Raw genomic sequence first — 17,993 nt, 5'->3', positions numbered from 1 at the left:
TGATTCCAAATTTTCTTGTGCCTGAAACGAAAGAGCCAGGACTAAAGGACATGTGGTTTCAGCATGACGGGGCCATAGCACACACAGTTCGCTCAACAATTCAATTATTGAATGACGTTTTTCCACGAAGACTAATTTCGCGAAGTAGCTATTTAGCATGGACAGCCAGATCACCGGCTTCAACAGCATCAGACTTTTCTTATGGGGTTTTTTAAAATCAAAAGTTTATGTGAATAAGCCCCAAACGATTCAACATCTTAAAGACAATATTCATAACGAAATTGAAGAAATTCAGCCTCAGATGTTGTAGGATGTCATGAAAAATGCATTTAGCCGATATAATTTTTCAATAACGAAAAAAAATTAAAGACCAAATAAACTTTTATGAAAACCAAATTTACTTATCATTTCTTTGACCAAAGTTATAGGCAATCGAAATGGTAGCGAGACTTTTGCCCCACGTTGTATTTGAATGAAATTCTCAGGATTTAATATACATACTGTCGAGTACACAAAAATATGTTTTATATTAATTTAAGTTGTGTAATATAAGATGTCATCCTCTTACTGACTATTGCTAGATTTTTTGCAACAATACCTCCTTCAATTTGTTAAGTAAGCATATACCGCATAACGGCATCATCAGGTTAATTGAAAAGTCCCCTGCCTGACACATAGATGACGCTATTAGAATTAAATGCATATGTTTCTTAGTTAGCCCTAACCCTAAAAAGATACGTGTAGAAATTTGACAGCTATCGGATCATTAGTTTGTGAATTATAGCATTTTGAGTGAAGCAACTTTTGTTATTGTGAAAAAAAAATGGATAAAAAGGAATTTCGCGTATTGGTAAAATATTGCGTTTTGAAGCGAAAAAATACAGTTGAAGCAAAAACTTGGATTGATGCCGAGTTTCCGGACACTGCCCCAGGAAAAAACCATCAAGGATTGGTATGCTAAGTTTAGACGTGGTGAAATGAGTACCGAAGACGGTGAACGCAGTGGGCGCCCAAAAGAGGTTGTTACCGAAGAAAGCATTAAAAAACTCCACAAAATGATTTTGAATGACCGTAAATTGAAATTGAATGAAACAGCAGACTCTAAAGATATACTGAACGTGTACATCATATCATTCACGAATATTTGCATGTGAGAAAGCTCTGTGCAAGGTGGGTGCCGCGCCAGCTCACTTTTGACCAAAAACAACGACGAGTTGATGATCCGGAGCAGTGTTTCAAGATGATCAAGCGTAATAAACCCGAGTTTTTGCGCCGTTATGTGACAATGGACGAAGTATGGGTCCATCATTTTACTCCAAACTCCAATCGAGAGTCATCCGAGTGGACTGCACACAATGAACCCGCTCCAAAGCGTGGGAAAACGCAACAGTCGGCTGGCAAGGTTATGACGTCTGTAGTTTGAGATGCGTATGGTATAATTTTCACTGACTACATCGAAAAAGGAAGGACCATCAACAGCGACTATTACATAGCGTTATCCGACCGTTTAAAAGGCGAAATCGCCGAAAAACGGCCGTATTTGAAGAAAAAGAAAGTGCGTTTTCATCAAGACAATGCACCGTGTCGCAAGTCAGTTAAAACGATGGCAAAATCCATGAATGATCTAACTCTCTCGATATATTTCCGTTCAATAATAAATAAAGCATTTATTTTATGTAAAAAGCTCTAGTAGTTATTGTATATTTATTATAGTATATTATTTAAAAATATTAATTAACATATTAAAAAACGATAAAATATTTGTGGGATAATACCCTCATTCTACTGAAAAATTATATTCCCTTCTACAGATCCACAGAACACTCAAATATAAAAGCAATTCTACTTCCTTTAAAATTAAATTATTAATTGCATGGTAACAGTATTCAGTAATTATATTTTCCTTTTATTTTTTAAAGTTAGTACGTGAAGGAATATATACATCTCCGTCTCGCTTATACTACAGTTGGAAAATATAAGCACCTATAAAATGAACTGCTCCAAGAATTATCTCCGTCCTTTCCTCTCTCACAATTTATACAGGAAAAGATTCGTACATCTTCGTCTAATATTACGAATAGAAAAACACAGTCGAACCGTGTTTTTGACTGCAAATAGTAATTACTATTTTTCTTATATATTATCACTATAAAAGACGCAGAGTATAGCCTCTGTTCATTTCTGATTTATACTATTTAATTCAATAAATGGTCGTTAATGGCCAATAATAGTAAAATAATTTTGTTGTGTATTTATTGGATATTGGATTTTATTGGATATTAAGGTCTAAAACCGTGTAATGAAACAACAATAGAAAATATCAGAAAAATCACCTTTAATCACCAGTTGAATCAGTCTATCGTTTCGGGAACAAATGTTGGCATTGGCGTCGGGAGTCTTCTTATCGCCGGGAAGAAATTCCGCCACCAGAGGGTACACCTCCCGAAAACATTGCACTCTAGCATTCGATGGGTTCCAGTCTTTGTACTGTAGATGGTCTGTGAGTCTTGAGATAAAAAAAAATTAAATAATCTCGCTTCAACAATGGATAAATAAGACACATTTACCTGGGCAGGGTTAGTAATAGACACAGGTTTGAGTAATCTTCTTTCGTTGGACAGTATTTCTCCAGCTCGTTCAGCACCTTCACCACTTCCTCGACCGCATTGTCGACACTAGATCCTTGAACGTTAGCTTCGGATTTAATGCAGAGTAGCTCGATATACTGAAAAATGGTTATATTTATATTTTTTTTGTCAATTCCTGAGTAAGCTCGGACATTATCATCATTAAAATGGCCGATCTATTATAATTATGTAAATTTTGGTTTTTGTGTGGCTGTAATATAAGAGATGATACACATATTCACATTTCTATTATATCCTTGAGTATATGCTGATCATGTTTTAATTTTAAAATGGCACGTATTGTGAAAAATTGGTAAAATATAATACAGGGGATAATTTAGTTTACATGCCCAGTCTTGTATAGCCCTTCCAATAAAATAGTCAATAAACGTCATAGATGACGTCACATATACTGCCAAATGTTGTTTGTATTTGTCTGTATGAAGGAAGTTTGTAAAAATGTCATTCAAATTTTTCCTTCTCATTTTACCCTAGTTAAAAAAAGACAGAATGTTCTCTGATGCGTCAGAACATGTGACCGAATCAATCCATAAAATTCAATTTGTGTTGGTAATGGTCGACACTGTTGTCAAATGTCTACAAAATTCTTTAAAACATTAGTGACAATAAACAGAGCTTACAAACCGACAAACGTTGTAATCTAAATTTCTAAGTTAATGTGGGAACATTGTGACCTGCTGAAGTCATATATCTTGATGAACTGCACTGGTTGTTTTATTGGATAGACTGTAGTTTATATTTCAGCATATTACAGACTTTGTTCTGCGACGTTGCCATATCGCATCTATCGAGAGACTGAATCCAATGAACTACGATCAATCTAATCGTTCATTTGTTGTTGTACCGATCATATTTCTATTACAAATAGTAACAGGTCAATTGAAAAGATCCCAGCCTGACACATAGATGGCGCTGTTAGAATTAAATCCATATGAAAACATAATATTTATTAAACGTATTATAAACATATAACATAGTTAGCCCTAACCCTCAAAAAATGCGTGTATAAATTTGACAGCTGTCGGATCATTAGTTTGCGAATTATAGCATTTTGAGTGAAACAACTTTTGTTATTTTGAAAAAAATTGATAAAAAGGAATTTCGCGTGTTGATAAAATATTGCATTTTGAAGGGAGAAAATACAGTTGAAGCAAAAACTTGGCTTGATGCCGAATTTCCAGACACTGCCCTAGGAAAATCAACCATAAAAGATAGGTATGCTAAGCTTAGACGTGGTGAAATGAGCACCGAAGACGGTGAACGCAGTGGACGCCCAAATGAGATTGTTACCGATGAAAACATTCTAAAAATCCACAACATGATTTTGAATGACCATAAATTGAAATTGAATGAAATAGCAGATACTCTAAAGATATCAACTGACGAGTTGATGAATCGGAGCAGCGTTTGAAAATAATCAAGCGTAATAAACCCGAGTTTCTGCGTCGATATGTGACAATGGATGAAACATAGTTCCATCATTTCACACCCAAGTCCAATCGACAGTCATCCGAGTGGACTGCACACGATGAACCCGCTCCAAAGCGTGAAAAAACGCAAAAGCCAGCTGACAAGGTTATGGCGTCTATATTTTCGGATGCGCATGGAATAATTTTCATTGACTACCTTGAAAAGGAAGGACTATCAACAGCGACTATTGCATAGCGTTATTGGACCATTTGAAGGACGAAATCGCCTAAAAATGGCCGCATCGAATATAAAGAAAGTACTACTTCACCAAAACAATGCACCGTGTCACAAGTTAGTGAAAATGATGGCAAAAATCAATCCATCCACCGTATTCTCCAGATCTGCCCCCCAGCGACTATTTCCTGTTCTCAGATCGACGAATCTGAGGCCTATTTTGAAGCAAAGGAACGATTTGACTACAAAAATGGTATCGAAAAGTTGGAGGGTCGCTATAATCAGTGTATCACCCTACCACGTCTAAACTTAGCATACCAATCCTTGATGGTTTATTTTCCTGGGACAGTGTCCGGAAACTCGGCATCAAACCAAGTTTTTGCTTAAACTGTATTTTTTCGCTTCAAAAAGCAATATTTTATCAACACGCAAAATTCCTTTTTATCCATTTTTTTTCACAATAACAAAAGTTGCTTCAATCAAAATATACTTCACTAAAATTCACAAACTAATGATCCCACAGCTGTCAAATTTATACACGCATCTTTTGAGGGTTAAGTCTAACTAAAAAACATATGGATTTAATTCTAGTAGCGCCATCTATGTGTCAAGCCGGGGACCTGTTACATTGACATGTTACTGTTACATGGACCTGCCCAATTGACCTGTTATATGTTAAATTTGGGATGCGCATAACTGTATAGATTATGATTGTAAAGCTAGATAAATCCTCATAGACCTTAAAAGAAGGGGCACATAAAAGAAGTGCGCCTAGAACTCTCATGGGTAGTATGGAGAGTATAAGATTAAGAATTTAGCATACTTTTTTATACAATAGATAATTATAAATAAAAAAAATTTGTCCTCTTAGATATTATTTATTTTCTCTATCTTCCTTTTAAAATTAAACATGTTTATAAAGGTTCTTCACATTACATTTAGTATATCAACAATGAAAATTATTCAAAAAAATATTAACTTGAGATTCGAGGGATATTTTAGGTTGATTTGTGAATCCAAAACAATTTTTTCTTTATGTTATATTATATACTAGGCGTACTAGAAATATTTATTTATTAAAATTAAAACATTTTATTAAAATAAAAGTTATTTATTTAATTAAATATTTAATAGTATTTGCCACCCCAAAAAAACTATTTGTCCTTTGAGCAAAACTATCCAAGTGCTTTTAACGCTTACTTGACCAGTTTTGCTTAATGATGGCGCGTTATCGTAATGTAAAATCACTTTGTCATGTATTTAGGCTCATTCTGGACAATTGTTGAGCATGATTCAAATTGATCATTTGTTGTGGATAGAGATCACTATTAACTGTTTCACCAGGTGTCAACAGCAACAACCCACCAAACACAGAGCGTTGTCTTGCGACCAAAACAATTTGGCCTTGGAGTCGCTTCGCCAGGTTATAATCATGATTTTTCGCGCTCAGGGTTTTTCAAAATCAACCCACTTCATCACTCGTCAATTTCAACATAGAAATAACTTCCGATCATACCTTTGAAGAAGCATTTCACAAACGATTATTCATTTTTCTATTTAACTATCATTCAATTGATGTGACACCCAACTTCCCATCTTTTGGATTTTCTCCATTGCTCGTAATCGATCGCTGATCGTTTCTTGCGCCACATTTAAGGCTTCTGCCAGTTGTTTGGGTTGGATGTTCATCCAATAATTCTTGCAGTTTTCATCTTCAACCTTTTTTCTGGTCTGCCAGAACGACCTTTGTCTTGCACATCCAAATCACCACTTTTCATTTAGAGCATGCTCAACCCTAAATTTCTACCAGCAAACGATGACTTTCAGTCGCTTTTCTTGGCACCAAACTTGGCATTTTCAAGGAGATTTTCGGTCTATGACGGTATTACTTTCGCAAGTTATAAAATGTAAAGCTTTAAAGCTTGACGTCAGTAGAATAAAAAGACATATGTGTCAAATCATAACACTGCAAAGTTAAGCCTAGCGACAAGTGTTAGAAAAACCGGTAATGACTTTCCGGTGCACCTGGTATATACATATAATTTACAAGAATTGGAAACGTCGCGTGCCATTCATTATTAGACTCTTGCACGATATACTCACCCAGAATGTCTAATATTTCAAGTTTATCTTATTGACAAACACACCCAATCTTGGGATATGACCTTTTATATCGGAGAATTTTAATTTAATTGTGGAAACCCATCATAGAACTTTTATATATAATTTACACGTAAATCTTCATACCTACCTTGTGTTTGAGTATCGCATAACTGAACTTTCTCATATCGAAGGTTTTGAGGGCCTCCAAGGGCTGAATAAACTCCAACACATCGTCCCACTGTCCGTCTAGGATGAGCTGTCGCAGGAAGAGCACGTCGTCGCTGTAATTACCATTGATGACGCCCGTCTCACGTTCCAAGCTCAGCTGGGTGATGTGGAGCTCGCGGTTATGGAGGAATTCTAGTGCCAGTCGCACCACGTCCTCTTCTCGCAGAGTGAGCCGTGCCGACGGCATGACGTAGCGTATTTGCAACCTGCGGAGGACAAATAAGAAACAAATAAAATTAGTTGTTCTCGTCTTATTCTACTTGTCGACTAAAATAGCGAGACAAAGTTTATTTGATAAGGCAATATTAATATAACATTATTGGACCGCAACAGAATCGAACAAGAAACTACTTTATGGCAATTTTGCGTATTTACATTAATCGAAATAAAAGTTATTTCCGCAAAAAAAATGGATATGAATGGAAAACGCTGAAAATCTGGGCGTGACGTAGTTGTTTTGGTGGCACTGGCCTGTTTGTATGGGTACAAGCATTATTTAAACATTATTTAATTAATTTCGTATTATTATTAGATATTTTAACGTGCATTGGTGTGAGGTTTCCTGATATAAATATACATCGGTAACAATTCCAAACAAGTTGTGTATCTTCAGTCTAATGCTGAAAAAGTTAGATAAAATTGGTTGGAATCTTGCAAAGCGCGAACCAGTCGGTGTAGCTTGAACATTGGTCATTAATTGTAGTGAAAATCATTCTAATATAAGTATTTATTACTCATATAATATTTATATACCATCCATAAAGTATAAAGTGTCTTATAAAAGTAATATCCAGGTAAATAATACTCTTGATAAAAATTAACGTTATTTGTCATTTATTTTGTGTACGAATCCCTAAAATCTTGTTCTTTTTTCAGTTACCAAATAATATGGAATATTATTCGTTTACAAGTTTTACAAGTCTGCATGAAGTTAGAATATATTCCTACAAGATTCGAATGACAACGAGACAAAAAAATGGGCTTCTAATTGAACTTACTGAACATTCACTGCTATTCACTAACGAAAATATTTATTAAATAAGTGCTTTCAATAAATGTGAATCAAATCCCGTCATGGTGAGATTACAAAAAGCTAATATTAAATATCTGGATTCTTGTACATCAAAGTTCGATGAGTTATACCTCACCAGATTAAGGGCAAATAATATATATTTGATTGAATAACGTGATTTATCAAATTTTTATAGCCAGGTATGTGTTTCAAGCACTTTGAACAATATTTAAGTATAGTCAATGTATGAGCAAAATATTGTCACTGAAGTCAACTAACGTAAATAAACATTAAGCACATATCTAATTTGAGAATTCACAGGATAACTTCTCGCAGAGTGAGCTGTGCCGACGGTATGACGTATATAGCGTAGCAAATAAGAAACAAATAAAATTAGTTGTTCCCGTCTTGTGCTACTTGTCGACTAAAATGGCGAGACAAAGTTTATTTGATAAGGCAATATTAATACAACATTGACCACCACAGAATCGAACAAGAAACTATTTGTTGACAATTTGACGTATTTACAATCAGAAAAAAAGTTATTTCCGCAAAAAGAGATATGAATGGGAAACGCTTCAAATAATTAAGACGTAGTTGTTTTAAGGTCTTATTTAAATATTATTTTAATAATTTCGTATTATAATTACATATTTTAAGGTGTATCGGTGATGTAAAGTTTCCTAATATAATTATAAATCGGTAACAATTCCAAACAAGTTGTGAATCTTCGTTCCAACGTTGAAAAAGTTAGAGAAATTCGGTTGCAACCTTGCAAGGCGCGAACCAGCTGGTATAGCTTGAACATCGATCATTAATTGTAGTGAAAACCATTCTAACGTGAGTATTTATTACTTTAACTACCATTCATAAAGTATAAAATGTCTTATAAACGTAATATCGAGGTAAATAATACTTTTGATAAAATTTAGGGTTAAGCTTTATTTGTCATATATTTCGTGTACGAATATCTAAAACGTTCTTTTTTCAGCTACTGAAAATTATTCGTTTACAAATATTCTGAATTTGCAAAGTCTGCATATAGTTAGAATATGACAACCAGACAAAAAATGGGCATGTAACTGAACTTACTGAACACTCACTGCTAATCACTAATGAACGACTTATGACGATATTCTCTCAAACATTGCAGCAAAACATTCATTAAATAAATGTTTTCAACAATTATGAATCAAGTCCTGTCATGGTGAGATTACAAAGAGCTAAAATTAAATATCTGGCTTCTTGTACATCAAAATTCGATAAGCTATACTTCGCCAGACTAAGAGCAAATGATACATATTTGATTGAATAATGTGATTTATCCAGTTTTTACACTCTGGTATGTGTTTCAAGATATTTGAACAATATTTACGCAAAGACAATGTATGAGCAAATTGACACTGAGTCAAGTAAAGCAAATAAAAATTAAGCAGATATCTAATTTAAGAATTCATTGGATAACTTAATATGTTAAATCATGTCTAAATACAAATCGCATATGCTTATAAATTTGTAAGGTTATTATTACAAGAAACTTTAAAATGACAATTTGTTCATTTCATTTACTCAAATACTTCAAGCATTTGGTACAATGCCGGATACACTTGTTTCGTTTTAAATAGCTTCTTCTATAAAAGTTTAAGAAAATCAAAGATCAATCCTCAAATCAGTATAATTTAAACTTGTTTGTGTTGTAGTTACTATCAACTATACATTATATATTTACAACAACTATAACATTTTCGTGGTCCTGTCAAATATATTTGCATCTGCATCTTAAAATTATCAAATGTTTAATTGTGAAAGATTTTTTTGCATAGATATGTTGGTATATGCTGGACTGAAATTAGTATGGGCAGGGTCACTGAAATATCTTAAAAATGAAAAATATAATCTTGAATTCACCGAAAAGAAACCGTCCTCATACGAAGAGGGTGACGAATCAAGATCAGCTTGGTGTTAGCTCTATCAGAGACAACCCACGAAAAGATGTAATGGAACTTCCACACATTGCTTTTTAAAAAACTGCAATTTTTAAAGGCTTATAATAAAATCAAGAAAGACTTATTACTTCAATTAGTGTATTTAGATGGGACATGGATATTTCAAAAATAGACCAATATACCCAATGGTCACCCATGGTGATAATAAAAGTAGTATTAAGACAACAAAAATTTATTACAATAGATATATTGGTAGTTCTTCATGCTGGAAACAGGAATGGTTAATAACACCTTACGTTTGGACGAAATCAATAACATAGAATAACAGTCACATCGAAGAAGAAATTCAGAAATTATGGAATTCTGAACAAACGCCAGATAGATTGCAAATTAACAGGTCAGTTATTCCTTGAATGAAACATTCTGAATATGATATTATGATTCAATGCTGACAATTTCCAAAAAAGGATGATGAGAGTGAAAACAACTTAAGAATATACAATTGTAAAAATCTTCTTGTAACAGGTCAATTGAAAAGGCCCCGGCCTACCATAGTAAAACATATTTGTTTGCCAAAATTAGTTTTTTTTTATTCAACATAACTCCCTTCCAGAGTGGTATACTGATTATAGCGACCCTCCAACTTTTCGATACCATTTTTGTAGTACTGTTTGTCCTTTGCTTCAAAATAGGCCTCAGTTTCGGCGAACATTTCTTCCCAGCGAGCATTATTTTGAGACCTGAGAACAGGAACTAGTCGCTGGGGAACAGATCTGAAGAATACGGTGGATGAGGAAGCAATTCGAAGCCCAATTCATGGATTTTTGCCATCGTGTTCACTGACTTATGACACGGTGCATTGTCTTGGTGAAGCAGCTTTCTTTTTCTTCAAACGCGGCTGCTTTTCGGAGATTTCGTCCCTTAAACGGTCTAATAACGCTATGTAATAGTTGCTATTGACGATCCTTCCTTTTTCAAGATAGGCAATGCAAATTATTACATGCGCATCCAAAAATACATATGTCATAACCTTGCCAGCCGACTGTTTCGTTTTCCCACGCCTTGGAGTGGGTTCATCGTGTGCAGTCCACTCGGATGGCTGTCGAATGGATTTCGGAGTGAAATGATGGAACCATGTTTCATCCATTGTTACATATTGACACAAAAACTCGGGTTTGTTACGCTTGATCATCTTCAAACACTGCTACGAATCATCAACTCGTCGTGGTTTTTGGTCAAAGCTCGCGCGGCACCCACTTTGCACAGAGCTTTCTCATACCTAAATATTCGTGAATGATATGATATACAGGTTCAGTTGATATCTGTAGAGTGCCTGCTGTTTCATTCAATTTCAATTTACAGTAATTCAAATTCATTTTGTAGATTTTTTTCAAGTTTTCGTCGGTAAAAACCTCTTTTGGGCATCCACTGGGCATTCACCGTCTTCGGTGCTCATTTCACCACGTCTAAATTTAGCATACCAATCCTTGACGGTTGACTTTCCTGGGGCAGTGTCCGGAAACTCGACATCGAGCCAAGTTTTTGCTTCAACTGTATTTTTTCCCTTCAAAAAACAATATTTTATTAACACGCAAAATTCCTTTTTATCAATTTTTTTCACAATAGCAATAGTTGCTTCACTCAAAATGCTAACAAACTAATGATCCGACAGCTGTCAAATTTAAACACGCATCTTTTGAGGGTTAGGGCTAACTGAAAAACATGTGGATTTAATTCTAGTAGCGCCATCTATGTCTCAGGCATATCTATGTGTCGGGGACTTTTCAATTGACCTGTTAGGTTATAATGTTGTTGTATGTCAAAGCCAAAATGAACTAAAACTCAGAGTTCAGACTCTGAGCGGCGTTTTGACGTCACCAATTCAAATGACATGACTTCACTATCTGATTTGAACTTATATCTACACATCAGATTGGCGACGTGCTATGTGATGCGAAATAAAACAGAAATGCACCGATTAATTTTAAAAATTTTTAACGATAAATAATAGTGAACAATAACCGACTAGGCTGCAATGATAGACGTGACTGTTAGTAACAATTAATAAACTAAGACTCACAAACGTCCGACGTAGTCGACCCGCGGATCCTCTTTCACCGGTACCGCATCCGCTTGACACATGCTCGTACCTCACGCGCACCACTAAACGATAACAATCGACGATCGATCGAAATTTTCACCCGGTACGTCGTGATTATTTTTCAGGTCATCGAAAACGGCAATCGCCATAATCGTTCCCGTCGTTGTTTGTTCGCGTAGAGGAAAAAAAACACGACAAACGCTCCATAAACCGACTGTTATTCGTAATATTCATCGGACAAAAGACGAGACGAGGAGCGAGAGGCGTCATAGAATCGAAAGAAAAGAACGGTAGTGGTCGTTTAGTGGATGAGGATGTTCGTTCGAAGCAGACTTGCGACTCGTGGAATATTTAAAAGGTAGGATAATGGGTTCTTTTGACGGGCCGAGACGTTCCTTGATTGCCCGTGGCTGGCAGAACTTTCCGCCACAAGGAAAAGAATGATTTAAACCTTCCAAAGGTTTTCGTCATTCTATATATTAATAAGTGAAACGTACATCTTATATTAAATATGCTCGGTGCAATATCAATTTACAAATTAATTTATTACTAACAGGTCAATTAAAAAGTCCCCGGCCTACCACAATAAAACACATTTTTTTGGCAAAATTAGTTTTTTTATTCAACATAATTCCCTTCAAGGGTGATATACTGATTATAGCGACCGTCCAACTTTTTGATACCATTTTTGTAGTACGATTTATCCTTTACTTCAAAATAGGCCTCAGTTTCGGCGACACCATAATTATTCGACAAATTTTCGTCCAGCTTCCCAGCGAGCATTCTTTTAAGATCTGAGAACAGGAAATAGTCGCTGAGGGCCAGATCTGGCCAATTCATGTAATTTTGCCACATTCTTTTTCTTCAAATGCGACCGTTTTTGGCGATTTCGTCCCTCAAACGGTCCAATAACGCTATTGTTAGAACCGATTTTGTAGAATCGATTTGGTGAAGGTGTTTGGGCAATTAAAACACTGGATTCAACTGAGTCACTCTCTATTTATTTCGACAAACATCTCGGTCAAAGCCCCAACACAGAATGCATCAAGATGGCGGAATCTTCATCCTGTCCGGATGGTTTAGTACGAGCATGCGCCGTAGCGCTCATTACAATTTACAGGAAACTGCTTAATATCAGCTTATGCAACCATATATCAGGGACGTCAGGTGTAGGCGCATCCACCCAATTATTTATATATCCAACATTCGGCCATCCTGACTTCGCAGCGTCCTCGCAAAACTTCACTCCGGCTGCTCTTGGAACATTGTAGTTGGTGGTTTTGGTATTTCTATAATGGAAACATAGTCTTTACTACATGATCTTTTAAAATGTCTTACCTTGTTGATTTCTTCCTTCATCGTTTCATTTTATACCTTCCATGCGGTTTATAACTTCTGTGAAGTCAATTTTATACTTTTTGGCTGAACTGCAGTCAATGCCTTTGGTGAGGTTCAACTGCTAGACTACATTTTAACTTTCTCTGAACGGCCTGGTGCGTTATATGCTTCTAATTCTGTGAGTTTTCTTACGAACTTTATAATTTATATTCTGCCAGAATAACTTCCAAGTAATTAACTCTACATCCTCCTACGATTTTTTAATACCTTTTGCATTTGATATTTAGAATTTTACATCCAACACTATGTAATAGTCGCCGTTGATGGTCCTTCCTTTTTCAAGGTAGTCAATGAAAATTATTCCATGCGCATCCTAAAATACAGACGTCATAACCTTGCCAGCCGACTGTTGCGTTCTCCCACGCTTTGGAGCGGGTTCATCCTGTGCAGTCCACTCGGACGACTGTCGATTGGAATTCGGAGTGAAATGGTGGAGCCATGTTTCATCCACTGTCACATATCGATGCAAAAACTCGGGCCAAGTTGCTAGTATTTTACGACTAATCATTATAGTTGCTTCACTCTGAGTCTAATCTGCTTTGCTTTTTGCCTAATATGATGTTTCCAATTTAACGTACCATAGAGATGTATGGCGAGATATTTAGCTGATTCTGCTTGAGTAATCGGGCATCCGCCAAGTAATTTAATAAGGTTTTTGTCATTTCGCCGCAACGCAAAACTAACATAGACAGATTTGGAGCTATTAAGCTCTATTTTTCATCTCTAGTCTCTAGTTCATTTGTAGATCTTCTTGACCGCTACGTGTACTATTTCTACAGCCTTAGCCAGAGATATATCTTTTATCACAAAACATATATTGATAGTTTCAAATATAACCGCCTGGTGTCGCCACAAATGTTATTATTAAACCGCACCATACAAAATATTTTTAACAAATTTTGGATGATTGAACTTATGTTAACAATTAAATAGGTTTTGATTTTTTTATCACATTATCAAAAACTATTCCAGAAATTCAGTGAGAAACACTTGTTCATTACTATTTATTGTATCTAATAACAATGTTATAAAAATAAAACTGATAAAAAAAACTGTATTAAAAATTACTAATTTGAAAGTATTAGGTATTAATGTTATGTATTTTGAACAGCAAAAATGAAAACTGGCGAAAATGAAAATTGAATTCCTAATTCGATGGTTTTGACATTTCTATACATATAACGGCGATCGTTCGTAACTTTTGTAACAACGTTACAACGAACACTCATTACTTTTCTTATTTGATTTATAGAAATCTACTATTCGTTTAACAAACACTTTCAGACATTTACGCTAATTATGCTCCATCATATCCTAATTGTCGATTTTTGATAATAATTTTGATGTCAATAACAAAGAACATCTTCTAAGACCAAAATAGTTCAAAGACAATTTTTTATGGTAGGACAGAACCAAAAAGACAAAGTCCAGATCGACATAGAAGATGAAAATTCACGGCCATAAAATGGTCTTACTGTGCATTATAGTAGTATCAGCAACGTGTTTTGTGTTACGAACTATTAGAACCGAATAAAAACTACAAGTGTTATTAGAATATGTTACATATTTATTAAAATATAAAAAAATAATTTGACAAAAAATTGGATTAAAAACTTGTTATTACTAATTTGAAAGTATCGATTAAATGTAATTATGTAGTGACTGTTGCGATAATATATAAAAAAGTCATGTAAAATAAATTATACAATATCCGCCAGAAAGAGAGAAAAGTTGTCGGCCTGTCAGTGAAACAAAGCGAGTTTCAGTTAAAAATGGTTTTATTTTTCTACACCATCACCTTTGACCTCAAAACACTCTCTGCTCCAAAATCAGTCTTCTTTTCCAGAAAGCTCTAAAAATGTTGATCTACAGGAATAATTTCCACTCAAAATAATCGCAGAGGAGAGAAATATTATTCTAGGCCATCAATTTGACTTCCTTAATAAACACGGAACAATAGAACAAATAGATAGATTAGCCAACCAAATTGACAAAAACTTAAACGATAAAAAATATTGCTCTACTGCATTTCTCGATATTTCTCAGGTCTTCGACAAGGTGTGGCACACTGGACTGCATGTTAAATTGAAAAAGCTCTTGCCCCATACGCACTTTCAATTGCTGAAATCGTACCTCACAGACAGACATTTTATTATAAAACAGGGTGACGAATCTACACCCAACATATTCGGGTGTTCCACAAGGCAATGTTCTAGGCCCATTGTTATATCTATTGTATACAGCTGACCTACCGCCCTCAATGACAATATAGCGGTTTATCATCACACGAGGATCCAATATCAGCCACAAGAAACCTCCAACTTCATCTTAACAAAGTAGAATTGTACTTGAAAACGTGGCGTATCAATGTAAATGAGACAAAATCTACCCATTCATCCTTTATAGAAGAACATGTCCCTCGGTAAAATTGAATAAGCAAGAACTTCCTCAAGCAGACAACGTTAAATATCTGGGAATGTATTTCGATCGACGTTTGACATGGAAAAAACATATAGTGACAAAACGCAAACAGATTGGGGTTAAACTAAATCAAATGTACTGGCTGATAGGGCGTAAATCTAAATTATCATTAGATAACAAGGTTTTGCTGTATAAGCTAATGCTTAGGCCCATTTGGACCTATGGTATTGAACTGTACTACTAGCAAATCTAACATAGCCAGCCCCCAGAGGTTCCAGAATAAAGTGTTGCGAGTCATCGTCGATGCCTCATATTAGGTGCCCAACAAACTCATCCAGCGCTATATCCCCATAGAACCCATAACGACTGTGAGTCGGAGTCTTAGTGCGAAGTACTAATGTAAGATGCCAGTAAAGTGCATAGGTTCAAACGCAAACTACCATACGAACTAATGAATAGACACATAGAGTGAGATTTAGTAATATCTAGATAAGCTAGAGTGGTTTTTAGAATAAGTTAGGATAGACTTTAAAATAAGTTAATAGAATAGTATCTAGAATAATATTTAGATTATAAGTTGTACAGTAGATCATTTACTGAAGTGATCTTCTACATATCAGGATAGTTATATTGTATAACTGCAATCACATAATAATAGTTATTGCCCACGGGCAGATTGTTGACGTTCTAAGAGATTAATTAAAAAAAAGGAATAATTTCCAAAAATAAATTTTTTCAAGTTTGGAAACCCCGGGAAGTTTGAGGGTGTACAAGTTGTACCTTTATGTACAAATTCTTTACTAGTGGATGATTTATTCTTCTTCAAGAAAAGGCTCTTCAGGCGAATTTCGGCATCCACCTTAGTGGTAACGCAGATATCATTCATGAAAAATCTCTATACAAAGTGGTCAGATACCCATTGATCAGTCTAAAGATTTTTGCAAAAATTGTTTGGTTTTTGGTTTGGACAGCATTTTGCATGCACAGATCTTTCTCATCCTTAATGCTTTGTATTAGATATATGGCGCCTTTTCTTTCAAAATACCTATAGACGTCATGGCACTTTGCGATGGTTTGTAATTTTTTAATGTAATGACTCTCATCTCTGAAAGACGTCTGACTACGCTTAAACTTAGCTACCCACTTTTTCACAGTTTATATGGAAGAAACAGGGTTCCCGTAAACTTTTGTTAACTGTGAAGATGAATTTTCTAGCGGTTGATCAATCCATAACAAAGAATTTGATGATAGCCCAATATTCGATTATTTTTATGAATTTATTATTTTATTATTCTCATTCAAAATTCTTGGTAAAAAACTACCAAAAAGAAGCTGAAACTTGCAACAAATACAAAATAATGACCCGCAACCAAGGTAGGACATTAAGAATTAACTTTGGCTGCTTCTTCCTCCGTCTCAGACCGACAACTTTATAAAAAAATTAAAAAATCGTGTTAATATCCACTATTCCTGACAATATTTCTTCATATATTGATTTTTTATTCAATGATATTGGTTCAATCATAAAGTAAAGTTGGATTTAGTACCATTATTTCATGTTTTAGAACCAAACTTAAAAGCTTGGCTAACTTCATTGATAAAATTATTTGATTTCGAGATCATCATGCAGTTCTGCGTTGATAACGTAGCGATAAGCATTTGTAATTAATTAAATTTTTTTTTGGCAACGTTGGATTAGTAGTCCATTTGACATTTTACTGTAACCCTATATTTGCATCCCATAAATCTAAATAGGCGTTGAAATTAACTGATAAAGAAATATCTTTGATCTTATGTCAAATTAGGAGCATCATTGGATGGTGAATGCGCTTGGAAAAACCCACCTAATTATTCTTAATGTTCATCAGACAAAAGGCGGGACGAAGAAAGAAGCGCCAACTAAAGAAACGGTAATAGCCGTTCAGTGGATAAGGTTCATTCGAAGCCGACTACGGACTCGTAGAATATTTAAAAGGAGAATAATTGCTTCTTTTAACGGACCGAGATTTTTCTTGATTGCAGTATTGCTGGCAGTATTTTCCACCGCGCGGAAGAGAATATTTTAGATCTTCCAGCAAACGACTCACATAATATTTAAAAATATGAAGAGAGATGAAAATTTATTAATTTTTGCCTATAAAGGCATTAATTCATTTAAATTGAATAACCAGTAATTCATAAATTCATCAAATAATATGGTGAACGCGCCAACAGGAAAAAATGGTGAATGCGCTGATATAAAATGATAATGATGGATGTTCTTGAGAAAAAAAAGACAAACAGTCTCTCGTCGTCGATTGTCACTCATAACATTCATAGAAGAAAAGACAAAGCGAGGCGATAGAAGCTTCACAGAATAAAAAAGAACCTGTAGGACATTTAAAAAGTAGGATAATGGCATCTTTTAACGAACTGAGATTGACCATAATTATCTTTATAACTCACGCTATAATTCAATTTTGTTGAATGGCTAATAAATCAAAGAAAATTGA

The 17,993-nt window shown here is 34.9% G+C and overlaps 1 protein-coding gene across 1 annotated transcript in view; it reads right to left on the bottom strand.

Annotated features, from left to right (window-relative positions):
- Positions 1-17,993, bottom strand: part of LOC143203522 (WD repeat-containing protein 47) — a 254,652-nt gene that overhangs the window by 219,887 nt on the left and 16,772 nt on the right. Inside the window, exons 2-4 of the mRNA XM_076415703.1 lie at positions 6,544-6,829; positions 2,568-2,725; positions 2,334-2,506 (exon numbers count right to left, since the gene is read on the bottom strand). Of these exons, the coding sequence (XP_076271818.1) occupies positions 2,334-2,506; positions 2,568-2,725; positions 6,544-6,829 (617 nt within the window). The remainder of the gene's footprint in view (positions 1-2,333; positions 2,507-2,567; positions 2,726-6,543; positions 6,830-17,993) is intronic.

Source organism: Rhynchophorus ferrugineus, unplaced genomic scaffold (assembly GCF_030347505.1).
Source record: "Rhynchophorus ferrugineus isolate W39M unplaced genomic scaffold, kcgeb_rfMv2 rfM10, whole genome shotgun sequence".
NCBI classification, from domain to species: domain Eukaryota; kingdom Metazoa; phylum Arthropoda; class Insecta; order Coleoptera; family Curculionidae; genus Rhynchophorus; species Rhynchophorus ferrugineus.
This window is presented reverse-complemented; position numbering and strand designations above follow the sequence as displayed.